Source organism: Chlorocebus sabaeus, chromosome 20 (genome assembly GCF_047675955.1).
Source record: "Chlorocebus sabaeus isolate Y175 chromosome 20, mChlSab1.0.hap1, whole genome shotgun sequence".
Classification (NCBI taxonomy): domain Eukaryota; kingdom Metazoa; phylum Chordata; class Mammalia; order Primates; family Cercopithecidae; genus Chlorocebus; species Chlorocebus sabaeus.
The window spans coordinates 72,152,711-72,171,788 of NC_132923.1; the positions used below are offsets into that span (position 1 = coordinate 72,152,711).

A 19,078-nucleotide genomic window follows, 5' to 3' on the forward strand; every position below is an offset into this window, starting at 1 on the left:
CTGACCTTTTAATATGCCATTTGGATATTCCTTTTTTGTTAAATGCCTGTTCTCATCTTTCACCTATTTTTAACTGGGTTACCTTTTTTATTAACTTGTAGAATTTTTTTTTTTTTTTTTTTTTGAGATGGAGTCTCTCTGTTGCCCAGGCTGGAATACAGTGGGTGTGATCTTGGCTCACTGCAAGCTCCACCTCCTGAGTTCATGCCATTCTACTGCCTCAGCCTCCCGAGTAGCTGGGACTACAGGCGCCCGCCACTTCACCCGGCTAATGTTTTGTATATTTAGTAGAGACATGGTTTCACCATGTTAGCCAGGATAGTCTGAATCTCCTGACCTCATGATCTGCCCGCCTCAGCCTCCCAAAGTGCTGGGATTACAGGCATGAGCCACCGCGACCAGCCAACTTGCAGAATTTAATGATAAATTCTGGATATCAGTCTCCTTTGTCAAATATTGGTATTGCAAATATCCTCTTCTAGCCTGTGGTTTGTCTACTGACTTATTAGTAATGTCTTTTTGATGAGAAGACATTAATTTTGCCAAAGTCCCATCTATCATATAATATCTTCTTTTCTGGTTAATGCCTTTTGGGACCTCTTTAAGAAATCTTTACCTACCCAAGGTCATGAAGACATTGATCTATCTTTTCTTCTGCAATGTTTATTGTCTTAACATTTACATTTAGACTATAATCCATCTTAATAGAATATTTCTAAGTGGTATTAGGTAGGGGTCAAGGTTCAATTTTTTTTTATTGGAATATCAAACTGCCCCAGCATCATCTGTTCAAAAGACTATTCTTTCTACTACTGAGTTGCTATATTCTGTGGGTTAATTTCTGGACTCTATTCTGTTCCACTAGTGTACTTGTCTAGTCACTGTACCAATATCACACTAAATAAATTATTTGAGCTTTATAGTAAGCTTTGAAATCTAGTAGTGTAAGCCTTCCAACTTTTTTCTTTTTTCTTCAAAAGTATCTTAGCTATTCTAGGTCACTTGCATTTCTGCACAAATTTTACAATCAGTTTATCAGCTTCCATTAAAAAAAAAAAACTTGGCTGGGCCCGGTGGCTCACGCCTTTAATCCCAGCACTTGGGGAGGCCAACGCAGGCGGATCACGAGGTCAGGAGATCAAGATCATCCTGGCTAACACCATGAAACCCTGTCTCTACTAAAATTACAAAAAATTAGCCGGGTGAGGTGGCTGGTGCCTGTAGTCCCAGCTACTCGAGAAGCTGAGGCAGGAGAATGGCGTAAACCCGGGAGGCAGAGCTTGCAGTGAGCTGCGATGGCGCCACTGCACTCCAGCCTGGGCAACAAAGCAAGACTCCGTCTCAAAAAACAAAACAAACCCCTTGACACTATAGATCAGTTTGGGAACAACTGACATCTAAATGATACTGAGGCTTCCAATCCACAAATGTGGAATGTTCTTCCATTTATTTAGGTCTTCTTAAACTCTTCTCTGAAATATTTATAGTCTTCAGTATAGAGATTTTGCACATTTTTTTTAGCTTTTTTATTGCATTTGACATTTTTGATGTTATTTGAAGTCCATTTGTAAAATGTGACTTTTAATTTAATTTCCTAGCAATTGCTAGTATACAGAAATATCATCTATACTTGTACATTGACCTTACATGTATCAATTTTAGTAAATTCACTTAATTATTATTATTATTTTTAGACAAGGTCTCACTCTGTCGCCCAGGCTGGAGTGTAGTGGCATGATCACCACTCACTGCAGCCTCAATCTCCTAGGCTCAAGTGATCTTCCCACCTCAGCCTCCTGAGTAGCTGGGACTACAGGCATGTGCCACCTACCAGGCCCAGCTAATTTTTTAATTTTTTATTTTTGTAGAGACAGGGTTTTGGTTATGTTGCCCAGGCTGGTCTCAAACTCCTGGGCTCAAGCAATACACCTGCCTCGGTCTCCCCAAGTCCAAGGATTACAGGCGTAAACCACCAAGCCTGGCCCACTTATTTCTAATAGCTTATTTATAGATTCTTTTTTATTTTCTATATATAATCATGTTATCTGCAAATAGACAGTTTTACATCTTGTTTTAGATCTTTAAACTTTATCTAAGTGTATTGTGCTAGCCGGGATTTCCAATACAGACTTGAAAACTAGTGATTCCTGTATTGTTCCTAATCTCAGAAAGAAAGCTATCAATATTTCACCTTTCACCATGGAATATGATTGCCTTTGGCTTTTCTAGATAATCTTTATGTCTGAAGAAATTATTTTCTATTCCTGCTTGCTGTATTATGATGTATGAGTGTTAAATTTTGTAAAGTGCTTTTTCTGCACCCATTGAGATAAGTTAAATCTCATCTTCATGACAGTAAATCTCCAAACTCTTATTTCCACTTCAAACTTCTCTCCCAAGCTCCAAGCCTATATATTCCCTTCCCCCTCTTTTGAAACTGCATTTGGATGTCCCACACTAGATAATGCATTTTGGGGGGCCCAACACAGTCCTAGCATATATGATGTTGGCTGAGTGGATGTGGTATCAATTTTAACTTGGCTAAATTTTTAACTGCTTTCAATGCAGGTTTTTGGCTGGAAAGTTCACTTCAATACCAACTTTTTGCCAGGAGAACATTTTGACTTGGCCTAAAATAAATTAATAAACTTTCAGCTTTTTATTGGCAGTATAAAAACAATCATTTACTGATTATTTACTTTATCCCAGGCACTTTATAGACATTATCTCATTTAATCCTAACAACCTTAAGAATTTTATTTTAAAGCTGGATTTTATCATCCAGATTTTAAAGATGAGAACATAGAGACATAGAGAAACTAAGCGACTTGCACAGACAGTTTGTGACAGAGCTGTAATTCAAACTCAGTTGACAGACTCTACAGCAAACATAACCATACAGTGGTGTATCTTAAGAATTGCCATTACAAAAATAAAATCTATAAAATATTCATTCCCATCACATTCCTAAAGCTCACTGCATCACTGGCCTCCTAATCTTAGAATGGGAATTGGGGCAAGAACAACATTTGGGATGTCTATGCCAATTCCTTGGAGTTAAAAGCAAAAACAATATAATTTTACTTTTTGACAGCTAGAAATCTCATTGCATCACTCTTTTGTTTAAATATATCCCATTAAATAAAATCCAAATTCCCTAACATGGCCTACACAATTTCAATCATCTAGTAATGCTAAATGTGCCAGCCCTATATTTTACCACTAACCCTCTCAAACTCTATGCCTCAGCCACAGTGAACTAATTTTGGCCATGCTTTTCTTTGTCTTTAGGTCTTGGTACATCTTACTACTAATGCCATGGATGTTCTACATCCCTTTCTTCCCCTTGTTTCCCTTAGCTACCATCTCTCTCCCCACAACTCAGGTGACTTCCTCTGTCTTAAACTAAAGGTTCCTGGAACGTACATCACCCAGAGATTCTGGACTCTGAAGTTGATGTGGGGTTGTCTCCCTTGGGAGAAGGGTTTGGAAGGAAAGGCACAGACTGCTCTCTCTTTCTCACGTGAAAGAACATATAGCTGAACACATGGCTGCCCAATAACAACTATATTTCTCAGCCTTCCCAGCAAGTAGCTTCCCAGCATTTGACTTAGGCTGTCACCATGCGACTACAGTCACTGAACCTCTCAAGTCTGGATTAAAGATCTGTGTTTCCATAGCCTATTTTTTTTTCCACATCACAACTTCTACAGCAGCTATCATCCATATTTTAACTGTTTATATACTTATACTTTTCATAAGATTGTAGGCAAGTATCACATATCTGCCTTGTGCATAAACAGATCTCCAACATCCAGCACAATATCTAGCAGAAAGCAGACCTTTGATATTTGTTAAATGTATGACATTTTGTTTCCATAGATTGCCTTTATCAACTCTAATGCAGCATCTTTTTTTCTGAGATTATTTTACAATATTAACATAAACCAATATATGTTTAGAGTGCTCAAAAAACCTGAAAATAGGCCAGGCGCGGTGGCTCACACCTATAATACCAGCACTTTGGGAGGCCAAGGCGGGTGGATCACAAAGTCAGGAGATCGAAACCATCCTAGCTTAAACACGGTGAAACCCCATCTCTACTAAAAATACAAAAAATTAGCTGGGCGTGTTGGCGGGTGCCTGTAGTCCCAGCTACTCGGGAGGCTGAGGCAGGAAAATGAGGTGAACTCAGGAGGCGGAGCTTGCAGTGAGCCGAGATCGCGCCACTGCACTCCAGCCTGGCAATAGAGCGAGACTCTGTCTCAAAAAAATAAAAAAATAAAAAATTTTAAAAACCTGAAAATATACTTACTTTACACTAACCTAATTCATAACTCACTTCTTCAAAAGAAAATACTTACATACCTCAAATTAATTAGCATTACGTATCTAGCTATAAAAGGTTCTCAGCAGTTTTTGCTTGCAGACATCCCAAGAAAGAGGGCTTTAATCTCCAAGAGATAGATTTAGATAGTTATTCACCCCAAAGAATAACCATACATAAATCACAATCTCTTCTCCAATATTTAAATATTTAAATATTTAATTTTAAATATTAAATTAACTATTTAAAATTAATTAAATATTTAATTTTAAAATTTAAATATTTATCAATTAAATTTTAATTGTATTTAATAAATATTTAATTAAATATTAATATTTAATATTTTCATTCAAGTATCACCTGGATATAATAATGTATTAGTTATCTATTACTGTGCAACAAATGACCCCAAATTAAGTTGCTTCAAACAATACCTATTATTCTCTCAAAGTTCTGTAGATCATAAGTCCAGGCAGGCCCCATTGGGTTTTCTGTTTAGGGTTTCCCAGGGCCAAATCAAGGTGTCAGGCAAGCTAGGCTCTTATCTGGAAGCCTTAAGGAAGAATCCATTTCCACTCACTGAGGTAGTTAGCAGAATTTAGTTCTTTGTGGTGGTAGGACTGAACTAACTTTCTTGCTGGCTGTCAGCTGAAGACCCTCTCAGCTCCTAGAAACTGCTTTAACATCCTTGCCCATGCCCACTCCATCTTCAGACCCAACAACAAACAGCTCAGCTACCCTACATACCACCACAGACTGAGTGGCTTAAACAACAGAAATTTATTTCCTCACATTTCTGGAAGCCAGAAGTCCAAGTCAAGGTTCCAGCTGATTCAATTTCTGGCTGGCTTGCAGGCAGCCACATTCTCACTATGTCCTCACATGGCCTTTCCTTGGTGTATGAGTGCAGAGACCAAGTTCTCTGGTGTCTCTTCTTATAAGGACACTAATCCTATCAGATCAGGAACCCATCCTTATGACTTACTTCATTTCATCTTAATTACTTCCTTAGTGGCCCCATCTCCAAATACAGTAACACTGGGGGTTAGGGCTTCAACATATCAATTTGGAGAGAGACACAAACATTCAGTCTAAAATAGGCATCTTCATGAAACGGCTGATTCTATGGCTGGAGCACAGAAACTACAAAATAAGATGCAATGTCCTGTTGTTTCAAAAACAAAGGACATACTCAGTGAATGCTGGGGACACGTCAAAAGGACATAGGACCCTTCCCTTAAGTGTATGCTGGAATTAATGTCTTATTTCCAAAGAACAGTGAACGGGAAAAATAGTATCTTTACAGAGGAGTGACTTAGCAGACATCCCCTTAAGCAAATGATCAAGGTTAACATCACCAGCGGTAAGTCATGTGAATGTCATGTACCCCCTGATATGATGTCATCAGAAGCTACTTCACCTCTGTGGTATTCTTCCCCAAAACCTATAACCCCAATCTTATCTTGAGAAAAACCTCCTACAAACCCAAATTAAGGGACATTCTAAAAGATACCCAAACAAAACCATCAGGGTCATAGGAGATAAGAAAAGACTGAGAAAGTGTCACAGAATGGGGACCAAGGAGATACGATAACTAAGTGCAATGATGCGTCTCAGACTGAATCATGGAACACAGTGAAAAACTAATGAAATCTAAAATAGTCTGTAATTTAGTTAAAATAACATACCAGTGTTGATTTCTAAGTTTTGACTGATGTACATTGGTTATATAAGATGTAACATCAGGGGAAACTGGATAAGGGATATATGGGAACTCTATGTGCTATCTTTGCAACTCTTTCTGCAAATCTAAAATCACTCCAAAATAAAAAGCTTATTCAATAAGAAGACACAGAGGCCAACTTGAAGCTCCCACTGTCCAAATCTAAAACAAAACATCAAAATAAGTAATGGTAATAGGAACGGAGCATAACTATATAGGAAACCATGAGCCTCTATTGTTATAAATAAATGAATAAACTGAATGCTTGAAGGGGGATAGGACACTTAAACAGTCTCAAAGCATTTCCCATCAAAATCCTTATTGATTACAAGTGGAAAACTTTACATGCAGATGCCTGGCAGACACCACTTTAATCAAAGGGAATCAAAGTGATCAAAGTGAACTTTATCAGACAAATGTAAAACATGCACCACCTTGTGATGTTCCTGCTAAAGACATACAACTTGACTCTAATCATGAAGAAACATCATACAGACCAAAACTGAAAGACATTCTATAAAAACTAAGTGCAATATGTGATCTGAACTGAATCCTTTCGCTGTAAGGGACATTGATGGGACAACTGCCAAAACTTAAATGCATCTGAGGATTGGGAGGCAGTAGGGTGACTTTGAGGGTAGCACTGTAGTTATGTTGGAAGTTGTCCTAGTTTGTAGGAAATACACAATAAAGTATTCAGGGTGGTTGGGCATTGGGTCAGCACTCTCAATAGTTCTGGGGGAAAACATTCTTTACGCTATACTTAAAACATTTCTGGAAGTTTGAGATTATTTCAAAATGTAAAACTTCCCAGATTCACATGTTCTTGTTTATTGCCATCACTTTCTAGTCTAGTTCTGGCTACAAAAAACAAAACAAAATAAAAACTACGAAGCATAAAGTCAGAGAAATAGAGACTACTTGGAATCGAAAGCAAGTAGTTAAACTGGTAGGGTAACAGAACATCCAAAGTCCAGGAAATAAAGGCAAGCCAGGAACTAAGAGCAGATAATCACTGCAGTGGGTTGAGGAAAGATAAAAACCAATTGTCCAAGGGTAGAGCAGATAGGGTGGGGTACGGTAGAGGCATGAGAGAGTAGCAGGAAGAGAGACAATGAAAGCATGTACAAATACAGATTCAAACAAATTTCAATGAATCTAATGCTATTTTTGGCATTCACATGGAAATAAAAATGTAACAGTAAGCCTCAAACACACAAAGAAAATGCCTTAACATAGGTAAGTATGAAATAAGTTTACAAACCTAAAGATAACAGTAGCAAACAAACAAAAAATTAAGCCCCAAATACCTAGAAGACAAGTTTAGGGGCTCACAATGAGTTGCATCCCTAAAATCTAACAAAAGAGAAACTTATATTCTTGCTAAGAAATAAAGAAATACTTCTTGTGAAAACATTAAACAGAATGGATAATATTCTTGATTTGTTTTAAAGAGAAACATTCTTTGTATCAATGTTTGACTCTTAATAAATGTTAAGGAGGAAATACTACATTGTAACTTCTTGAAAACCTCTTTAAAAATTTACTTTGTTGAGCATCCACCCTGGGCAAGGCACAGAACCTAAAACGTCAGTTGTGGGCTGCTGAGTGACCAGAGAGAAATAAGCTTTTGCATCAAATATGAAGTAGCATGGTTGATTTGTTTAAAAAGAAAATTATTGAGCCTGATTTATATTATTGCCCAGAGAGAGGATCACTACTCAAACCCCCATGCCTAAATGTGGCCTAAAGAAGTTTCTGATGAAAACTCTCCTGAAGCAACAGCTTTGGATCTGCCCAAATGGTCCGTACTCAGGTAAAGTCCCAAAGACATGACTAAAATTTTGTTGGCCTGCAACAGCACTTTTCAGCCTAGGGTCTACAATCCCCTAATGAGATCAGGGATAAGTTAGAAGAGATACCCCTTTCCATACCCCCTTGAAATAATATGCAAATTTTGCGTGCTTATGAATATTAGCACTTTCTTGGAGAGAGGGTTTATAGCTTTCAACAGACTCTTAAGCTATAAGCAGTTGACTGATTGAATAATTATAAGTGAATGGAGAGAGTTCCCTGCCAAAAAAGCTAACAGTGTTACACTGCAAAATTTATTTAACAAATCAATCCTGAGAGTGTGCTGTGGGTCACAAGTATCAACGGAAGTAGAGCATTTTAGAACAAGGTGGGGAGTAGTCCGCTTCTTTTACATTTCTCTTGAAACAGTATGTCAGTTTCTAGGCGAAACATTGAGGATACAAAGGTAAAGACTACATGATCCTTGCCCTTTGAAACACTAACAATATAGCTGCATACAGAGGAATTATAATACAATGGGAGATAAGGATATGAGCTTTGGAATCAAACAGAATTAGTTCTCCAGTCTACCACCAATTAGTTGAATGATCTTGGGCAAATTGTTTGACATTAACTTTGCATCTTTGTTTATCAATAAAATGGGAATAAGAAATTCCAATCTTACAGTCTTAAAATGAGGATTAAATATAATATTAAAACAACTCTAAGTATGGTGCCTGGCCATGGTAGGCACCCGAAAAAACAAAGGTTATTATTATTATAGACATCCAGAGGAAAGAGAAATTTGTTCTGGCTGGGGATTATAGGGAGATCTCAACTAGACTACCACACTCAATTTTGGGTACCATATTTTAAAAGACACAATGACAAAGTGGTAATGATGTGTATTCAGAGAAAAATAAACAAAATGGTGAAGAAACTCGGAATCATGTCCTAAAAACTAGTCATCTGAAGGAATTTAAGTTATCAGTTAAAAAGGAGAATACTGTAAATTCTCTATGTTGCCAGAGGGTAGACATTGGATCAAGACTTCAAGTGAATAAATTTTATATAAATAAGACCTATAAATTAAATATAAATTAAATATAAAATTAAATATAAATAAGACCTTTATAACAAAGAAAGTTGTCTGAAGATGGGGTAGGATAACTTATTTGTGGGGATTTGTTTGAAACAAAAAATATTTTTTTAAAAAAAGCCAGACACGGTGGCTTACACCTATAATCCCAACAGTTTGGGAGGCCAAGCAGGGCAGATTGGTTGAGCCTAGGAGTTTGAGACCAGCCTGAGCAACATGGCAAAATTCCCTCTCTAGAAAAAAATACAAAATACTAGCCAGCATGGTAACATGCATCTGTGGTCCCAGACACTCAGGAGACTGAGGTGGAAGGATTGCTTAAGGGAGGAAGGTCGAGGCTGCAGTGGCATGATTGTGCCACTGCACTCCAGCCTGTTAATTTGGGATACTATTGGTTGGTAGTAACAAAAGACCCAACTTGAAATAAGTGAGACAATAAAAGCGATTTAGTGGCTTGCATATATATGAAGTCCAGAGGTAGGTTAAGTTTCAGATATAGTTCGATCAGGGCTCCACCTCAGCTTCTCTACATTTTCTCCACCAGGTCAGTCCTCCTTTGTGTGTCTGCTCCCTTAATGTCTGTCAGCTGCAGCCAGAGTCATATGTCTCTGCATTCATATTCAGTGGAGAAAGAGATTCACTTACTTTAACAACCAAACACAAGTCCTAAGTTTCTCTGCTAAGCCAGGCTGAAATAATCACTATGACCAAGGGACTATCATGGACTGATGGGCTTCAGTCCAGGTTATTGCCCATCTTTTAACCAGTTCCTCTAGGAAAAGGGAAGAACTGTGTTCTTTCATTTATGTCACCCCTACAGATGGGGATAGAGATTAAACCCACCCAAATCATACAGTTGCTAAAAAAGAGGTAGGTCTTCAAGGGGAAATCTGGGTGCGACTAGGATAGGCAAGAGGAAGAAAAGCAACTGAGTAGGCAACAGAATCAAGGCCCCAGCAAGTAACAGAAGACATGCTCGGAAACTAATTGGGGAGAAATTTTAAAAGAGACTATCTACAAAGATTTGAAGAAATCTTAGGCTAGCAACATTCTTGTACTCCTCCTGGGCCCAAGGAGACAAGAAGAATGGTTATGATAACCAGGAGAGCTGGGCTGTATGGAGGGAACCACTGGATAGAAACCAACCCTTAAAGAGGAGGCAGCCAACCCACAGTCACCTGTGAATAAATGCTGCGTCAATAAATGCTCCACTCTTGCTTTCCTCAATCCTCTGATCCCCCACTAGTGGCTCTGGCCAAGTGCAACCACAAAAGAGAGGATAAGAGAGCCTTGTTGGTGCAATCCACAGTACAGGTTAGCCTCCCTGGATTGGATAAGGAGGGGGTGAGAAAGGTGGAGAATAGATCTGGAATAGCAAATGGAAGCTATTCAGCACAACAACCAAGGGCTATCCTGCACATAATCATCAGCCAAAATATACAGTACTGCATAGGCAAATGTTCTAGTGATCTGATCTTCCGACTTCTCACTTATTACCCCTCTCAGTTCATACCATCCTCTTAGAGTCAGGCAATTATGTAATTAGGCAAACAAAATACAAACAGCCGAGATACATGATAAGCAATTTTAGGATTTAAAAATTTATGAATAATTTTATTTACATTTTAATATTCCTTGGTTTGCCTGTTTTAGCTGAGCAAGAAAAGCTAAGCATAAAGCTTTTTAAAAAACTAAATTAAATTCAAAATAAAAAATAAATTAAAAAATAAACATTTAAAAAAAATCAAGGCTGGGCTTGGTAGTACAGGATCTGAGGCCAGGAGCTTGAGGCCACAGTGCAGTGCGCTATGATTGTGCCTGTGAATATGTGAATAGACACTGCACTCCAGCCTGGGCAACATAGCAACACCCCGTATCTAAAAACAAAAAACAAAATCTTTTTGTTCACAAGGAAAGAAGAATAAGTGCAAACAGAAGAATCAAGAGACAAAACTCAGGTAGTCAGTAATAGGAACCCGTTTTGCAGCAACAGCCTTTGATCAGAGTTGACTTCATTTAAAGCTGGAGCTTCGTTAGATGTTGTCGTACTACTTAGTGTAATCTTACACTTCATAAACAATCATAACTTAAATACAGGCTAACATGCTAACCTGAAAACTAAATACTCTCTACCATATTCTATGTGAAAATATGTCACAAGTTCAAAAAAGAATTTCTAAGCATAACCCAGTCATTAACTGGGAAATGAGCTATAGATGACATGAGATTTCTTTGGAATGGCTGTTAACACAGCATTTTGATGCTAACCACAAAGTATTCCTCCTCTTCTTGAATGTGTTTTCATAGCAGAGAACAGCATTTCTGAAACACTTTTCAAGAATTTCTTCCAAAACTAGAAACTCAAGGAGGCAGTGCTGTCCCAGAAATCTAGAAGTACATTTCCCTAACAGCTTTCAGTGTTCTTGTTACATTGAGAATAGGATAACAAAACACATGAAAAAGAAGTAGAACCCATAATTCAATTATGTTTAATTACATTAGAAAAGAAAATATAATAGATAATTTTTGCATAGTATACACTAAGAAAAATAACTTTTGGAGGTAAGCAATGGCATTTTTATTTTAAAGAAAGAATAATTTCAAAACGAAAACACCCCAATATTGTCAGGAAAAAAGTAGAGAATAATAGCCCTATTTTTAAAAGAGGTAATAATTACCGAATATATTGTTAGAGAAAACAAAGTACATTTTTAAATCCCATAGTTAAAGGACATAAAATATGTAAGATAATTCTATTGTTCTCATACTGATGTAAAAAACAAACAGAAATACTTAGTTTTTAAAAATAAGATTATGACCAGCCTGGGCAACGTAGAGAGACTGTGTCTCTACAAAAAATTAAAAAGCATTAGCTGGACACAGTGGTGCATGCCTATGGTCCCAACTTCTCAGATGGCTGAGATGGGAGGATCACTTGAGCCCAGGAGTTAAGGCGGCAGTGAGCTAGGATCGCACCACTGCACTCCATCCTCGGAGACAGAGCGATCTTTCTCTGTCTCGTTAAAAAAAAAAAAAAAAAGAAAGAAAACAAAAGAAAAAGAAAGAGCAGAAAAAAAATTAATTACGAAAAAAGATTAACTAGAGTTTCTTACATTTGGTGGTGATTCTAAAAAGTGCTTATTTGGTAATATTATGATTTCAAATGGATCTCTGTGAATTCACCATCAAGTTTCTCAAATTAACTATCATATAAGTTTATAATATCCAAAGTGAGACAATAGAATGTTTTGCTTCTTCTATTACTGATCCTGAATGTTGGCCCTATGCACTTCACATTGTCTTCTAATTACACAACAGAATCTCTTCCGGATTTTAGGGTAAACAATATGACAAAAACAAAACACATGTACACACATAAGACGTGTAAGAAAAAAAACCTAAGTGAACACAAACATTCTAAGAAGCAAATGCCCCTGTTTTCTCCATTTTGAAATCCCAATGACAACGATATTGAAACAGAACCAGGTTAACCATAATACAATTTACAGAAATACAATAACACATATATTAGAAAAAATATTAAAACATTACCTTAACTAATCAAAATTCTAAATTCAGTTGCAAAAGACCAGACACACACATATACAATGGCTATGAATAGGAACCAGTGTTTGCAACATCACTATTGACTATAAATGATTCATTAAAAATAATTATATTATTCAGTATAAATTACTCACTATAAATACATTCAAAAACACTAACAAAGACATAAGTATAAATATTCAAATCACAGTGGCATGAGGTACTTGGGGATCTAGGTAGTTTGATAAAGGTGGAATAGAATCCAATGCAGGAGTGGCTGGGCGTGGTGGCTCACGCCTGTAATCCCAGCACTTTGGGAGGCCGAGGCAGGCAGATCACCTGAGATCAGGCATTCGAGATCAGCCTGGCCAACATGGTGAAACCCGGTCTCTACTAAAAGTACAAAAATTAGCCACGCGTGGTGCACACACCTGTAATCCCAGCTACTCGGGAGGCTAAGGCAGAAGAATTGCTTGAACCCGGGAGGCGGAGGTTGCAGTGAGCCGAGATCATACCACTGCACTGCAGCCTGGGTGACAGAGCGAGAATCTATCTCAAAAAACAAACAAACAAACAAAAAATATAATGCAAGACTAATCAGAAACGAACAGAATCCAATGTGGGACTAATCAGAAATGAGACTGATAGCTGGGTGCAGTGGCTCACACCTGTGGTCCCAGCACTTTGGGAGGCAAACACAGGAAGATCACTTGAGTCCAGCAGGTCAAGACCAGCCTAGACAACATAGAGAGACCATGTCTCCACAAAAAATTTTTAAAAAATTAGCCAGGCATGGTGGCATATGCCTGTAGTCCAGCTACTTGAGAGGCTGAGATGGGAGAATCGCTTCAGCCTGGAAGGTCAAGGCTGCAGTGAGCAGTGATCATTCCACTGCACTCCAGTCCAGGTGGCAGACAAGTCCCTGTCTCAAAAAAAATAAATAAAAACTAAAAAGGAATGAGACTGGAAATGTAGGCAGGGGCCAAGTCACAAAAAGCCTAAAAATCTTAAACTGCTGTCCTATCATTTCATGCTTTTCAAACTGAGATCTGAGTACTCCACGGTAATACAGAAATATGGAAAATCAAAGGTTAAATATAGTACATTTTCCGTGTCACGTTTACGAAAAAAATTCTGTTAAATGCTGTTTTTATGTTAAATCCAATGTTACTAATAGCACATACAATTAATATAAAATTTTCAGACAGAACACAAATCTTCAAAGCAATTTCAGTCTTGCAACAGTCTAATTCAGATTCACTGTTCTTTACTGTTAAGGACAATTTAAGGAGAAGTTTTTTTATGAGCAGGAGAGTGACATGATCAGATTTGTGCTTTGGGAGTATCCCTCAAGGGAAGCAGTATGCAGAAGGAGCTAAAATGTAAGAAACAGGACAGTAACGAAGGTAGGTGACAAACTGAAAAGTTGTAACAGTGAACAAGAGATGAAAAGGACTTGAACTAGAGCTGAAGCTGTGAAAACAAAGAGGGCCAAGAAGATTCCAGAAAGCTTAGGCGGACCAGACAGGGCTTGACTGAATGCACAGTAATTATTCAGTGAGAAAGCTTTTGAGAACTTAATATAAAGGTGTTCAGTTTTTTTGGAGCCAGTACTTCTATAAGGTATTTGATAAACATACCTCTAAAAGCTTCCAGTTAAAAATAATACTTTCAGTGTGCCTTTTAATTATAGGAACTATAAAGTTGTGGGATGCTATTATAAATCTGCTATATAAAAAATAAAACAAAATTTGAGATTTATGAAAACTACATTTAATAAAGAAAATACCCATATATTTCAAAGGGTAAGAAAAAATTATTGGGTTTCTACTAGTAAGTTATTAATCAGTATTTTCTAGAAACATAAATACAGTTTGAGAACTAGAGTTATGAATGTCTTTGATCCTTAAAGTGATATTCTAAAATAAAGAAATGAGGCCAGGCGCAGTGGCTTACACCTGTAATCTCAGCACTTTGGGAGGCCGAGGCAGGCGGATCACCTGAGGTCAAGAGTTCAAGACTAGCCTGGCCAACATGGCGAAACCACATCTCTACTAAAAAACATAAAAATTAGCCAGGCGTGGTGGCAGGCTTACGTAATCCCAGCTACTCGGGAGGCTGAGGCAGGGAGAATCACTTGAACCTGGGACGCAGAGGTTGCAGTGAGCTGAGGTCGCACCACTGCACTCCAGCCTGGGTGACAGAGCGAGACTACGTCTCAGAAAAAAGAAAAAAAGAAAGAAATGAATGAATAAACACAGACTCTTCTGGAAAAGAATAAGAACTTAGTATTTCAAAAATATCTGATTACTTAATGATTGAACAAAAACCCTATTAGCCATTTCATAAGGGTAAATACGTAGTTTTAGCACAGGTGATTTTATGTAGGCCTTACTGGCAAAAAGACACAAAATAAAATAAAGTTAAACTTTCATTAGTAAGTTGACAGTAAAACACAGTCATAAGAAAAAGCAGACATTATAATTAAGGGAAATTGTTAAAACACAAAATACCAAAAAAAATCATGCAGAACATATTCATGAAAATATTAGTTTAAGAAAAAGATGAAATCTCAAAAATACAAATCCCAGTGTAATGATCAGAAAGCCTCTATCACTAATTAAAACTGTTCCTTTTATCCCTTTGATATATTTTTCACGTCTATTGCGAAGGGAAATGAGAAAGATACCAACAGCAAAGCAAGAATAGACAGAACGTCTTGAATTTGGGGTCTAAATATTTTTAGAATTAATGCAAGGAATTGTGATAACAAAAACAGCTGACATTCTACAAAGACACTGAGATATTTCTCTATTTCTCTTCTCCTAGACTGTCTATACAAAGAGCTGCTATTTTTTAAATTTGTTTTTTTAAAAAATGCCATCTGCTTCTTCCAAGCCTCCTCCTTCCTGAGCTCCCTTGCAGCCCTCTATTTGTATAGGCAGGGGAGGCTGCTTCCAAGAAATCAGTCCACTGCAGGTGTCCTTAACAGGTAGTATCACAAAACATTACCTGACAGATGGGAAGTGGACCATGGCGGAATGGAAAGAGTTGAAAGACAGATGAGATAAACAATATTGACAGACATTGCATTTTGAAACAAAATACCCCCTCATGCCTACGGGTTATAAGGTTATATGTTCATATTTATTGTGAAGGGCGAAGTAAGGTCTCATTACATAGTAATGGGGCATTGGTCTCATTATTTTATAAGTCACATGGAAGAACTGCCATGCAATTGTCAATAGCCAGCCCTCTTGCAATTTCATGCATCCGGTTACAGGAGGAACTACACAAGTTAGCCCAAATCCGCAACTACCAGGATAGCCCACCACACACAGTGCAATACGTAAATTCAGGTTATATGTGAAACATGTGTGAACATCCAGACAGCAAAGAAATCCTGAAGAATCAAAGAAATGATTTCATGTTTTTGGTAAAATAAAAATATATATGCATAGGAAAACAGAAAAGGACAACATCCCAGGATAACAATGGTTATCTTTAGGTATCAGAAATATGGGTAATTTCTGTGTTTCCCCTTTGTGCTTCTCTGTCTTTCCTAGCTTTCCTATAATGCGCATGCAGCTTTTGAAATCAGGAAAAAAAAAAAAAAAAAAAAAGTTAAATAGATGCAGAGTTTCTAATCTTAAAAGCAACAGTTAATCTGGATTAAAGACACAGAGTAGCTATCTTTAAATCTCATCCAAGTTACTGAGGAACAAATCCTCCAGTACTGTACTTGGCATAGCAGGAGGCGGCTTCAAGGCTCCAAGGAGCGCAGCAATAACTCTATTCTGGGGCCTTAGCAAACTGAGGAGACAGAGTTGTTTCACAGAAACTTGGTCAAGTGCTGCTGCAACAGCAGCGAAACTCACTCCCAGCTCTCTCGTGCCCCTGCCCCCCTATGGCACTTCCGAGCCCCGGGGACTCTACGCGGGAGCCCCCGCTCCTGTCAAAGTGGTCCCGAAGCTTCCGCCCCCACTACCCACCCCCAGTAAAATGTGTGCTCCACAACTCACCTCCACTCTCCTTCTCCTCCTACTCCTCTACGGGCCGTAGGAGAAGGAAAGAGCGGGCCGAACTTGGAGGCAGCAGCCCCTGATTCCCGTGACCTTGGAGAAGCCGCTTCGCCTCTCAGAGCCTCAGTTTCCCAATCTGCCCCCCTCCCTGGCAGGGCGTCTGCAGGCTAGAAACCCCAAGAGTTCCGTCAAACCGAGGGAGCCGACTACTCCCCAGGACCGCTCTGAGGCGCCCCCGATCCCAGCCTGGACACGGAGCGCCGCCCCGCCGCCCCCCGGGACGCGTCGCCCCCAGCACCGTCCCCGTACCTGGCAGTTACTGTCCTGGGGCAGGTTTTTCACCAGGATTTTCCTGCGGTTGCTCAGCTCCCGCCGCATCCGCTGCAGCCGCGCGGCGACCTCCTCAGCGGGCAGCGCGGCGGGCGCCGGGTCCGGGGCGCCCTCGTGCGCTTCGGCTAAGGGGCCCTGCCCGCGCAGTCCCGGCCCCGGCCCTGGCCCTGGCCCCGCCGCGCTGCCCAGGCCCGCGCCCCCCTCGCCGCCGCCGTCTCCCGCCGCCGCCGCCATCTTCCCGGGCGCCCCGCGGCTTTGGACTCCTAGGAGGCTCCAGGGGAAGCGGAGAGAGAAAGCGGGAGGAGGCCCGGGCTAGGGCGAGGCGGGCAGAGGCCGCAGAGTGGGCCCAACCACGGGGAAGAGGGGCGGCGGGAGGAGGGAGGAGGGAGTAGAGAGAGGCGGCGCCGCAGCCAGCAGCCGGCTGGCGGAGAGAGGAAACCTGAAGCGCCGAGGAGGAGCCCGAGAACCACCTCGCGGGAACCTCCCCCGCCGGCCCCCGGCCCCAGCGTACAGGCGCGCCCCCGCGCGCCTCTCGCGGGTCCGCCGGCGGGGCCGGGCGCCGCCACCCGGACACCTGTGCGGGCGCGGACTGGCGGGCGGGCTCCCCCTCTCCGTGAGGCCTTCGTGAACGCCCAGGGTCGAGCTCTGGGGGTTGCGGCCCCTTTGCGGTGGCCTCGCCGGGCGACTCAGCCCCAGGCGCCTGTCCCCGGGTGGCCCCCTACGTGACGCCTCAGCTCTCCCCCGGCTCCCCTCGAAACTCCCGCGCTGGGGCGGCCCGGGGATTGCGGGGACTGCGGGCGCGAACTCGGGCTTCCCACACCCGGGGTGGGGCTGGAGGGGTGGCAGGAGGGCGCCTCCCGCAGCCCGGCTGGCTCCCGACGGAAAACACTTCTGCTGCGTTCAAGATGAGCATATTTGGCAAAGTTTGAGTTTACAGTGAGATTTTCTGGGGAGTAAAAAGAGGGACATTGTAGGAGAAATTTTATGTGTTTGGTTAAACCTGATCGTAATGTATTTTGCTAGCAGTGTATGAGAAAGCCTGTGCCCTTCACCTGTCCCTCTGTCCCTGTCATGCAGTTCCTAAAATGTAAAACCTGGGTAGTTGCGTCTGCAACATAGAAAGTGATGCTGAAACAAAAACTAGAATGGAAAAGGAGCTGTGGCAGAGGGGCTGGAGAATACGCTGCTTGGAACATTATTTTAGTTGAAACTTGGAGGGAGAGTTAACAGTGTAGAACTATACTCAGTCAAACGGATGTCATCAGATCAAACAATCCAGCAGCTTTTGGCACTAGCCCAAATGACCATCAGCGAAGGCGACCATGCATCTTAATTGTGTAGCATACAAGTACATTAGCAAAAAAAAAAAAAAAAAAAAAAAAAATTAACACTAATTAAAAAAATAAAAACAAGATGTTTTAAAGTTTTTTTTTTTAATACTACACATTCAGTCCTTACCATGTGCTCCCCTCAACCACGCATTTCTAAATGCTTTACATATACGTATTTATTTACTCTTCATGATCATACAGTTACGTAGGTTTTGTTTTTCTCACTTTACACGTGAGGAAATGGGATCTGTTCTGATTAATTCCAAAGCCCAATGTTCTAAATAGCATAAAATAATTCACCTGTAATCCGTCCACCCAAAAATAATGGCTGCTAATACTTGTATCATTAAAATGATATTCTGCAGTACACCCTTTTATACCACCACTATTCCTGATAACCAAAGAGTAGAAACAACCCAAATGTCCATTTATTGATGAACAGAGAAGCAAAATGTGGGATATATATATATGCAATGAAATGTTTTTAGCCATAAAAAGGAATTAAGGACCCCTACAAGGTGGACGAACCTCCAAAGCATTAAATGAAAGAAGCCAGAGACAAAAGGTCATATATTGTATGATACCATGCGTATAAAATATCAGAATGGGTAGATTCATAGAGTGGAACACAGATTGGTGTTTACCAAGGGTTGGAAGAAAAGGTAATGGGCGCAAACATCCTTATGGAATGATGAAAATCTAGTTTTGAAACTCGACAGAGGTGGCAGTAGCCCAATAATGTGAACGTACTAAATAGTTACTGAACTATTCACTGTTAAAATATTAATTTCATTATGTAACTATTACTACATAAAAATGTTTTTGAAAGATATTCTGTAGTTTACAGCTCTGTTTTCTGGTTTTTATAGTATGTCTCCTAAATCCCTTTATATGCCAATATATTTG

The 19,078-nt window shown here is 40.0% G+C and overlaps 1 protein-coding gene across 3 annotated transcripts in view; it reads right to left on the reverse strand.

The window, feature by feature from the left end:
• RAVER2 (ribonucleoprotein, PTB binding 2) overlaps nucleotides 1-17,594 on the reverse strand; it is an 88,978-nt gene extending 71,384 nt beyond the window's left edge. Inside the window, exon 1 of one of the 3 annotated variants that reach the window (XR_494255.3) lies at nucleotides 16,821-17,594. Coding sequence is in view for 2 of the 3 variants with exons in the window: in XM_007978450.3 (XP_007976641.1) it covers nucleotides 16,821-17,075 (255 nt within the window). In the remaining variant the exon portion in view is untranslated. The remainder of the gene's footprint in view (nucleotides 1-16,820) is intronic. The other 2 variants (XM_007978450.3, XM_007978451.3) reach the window with 2 other exon arrangements.
• Between the last annotated feature and the right edge of the window lie 1,484 nt (nucleotides 17,595-19,078).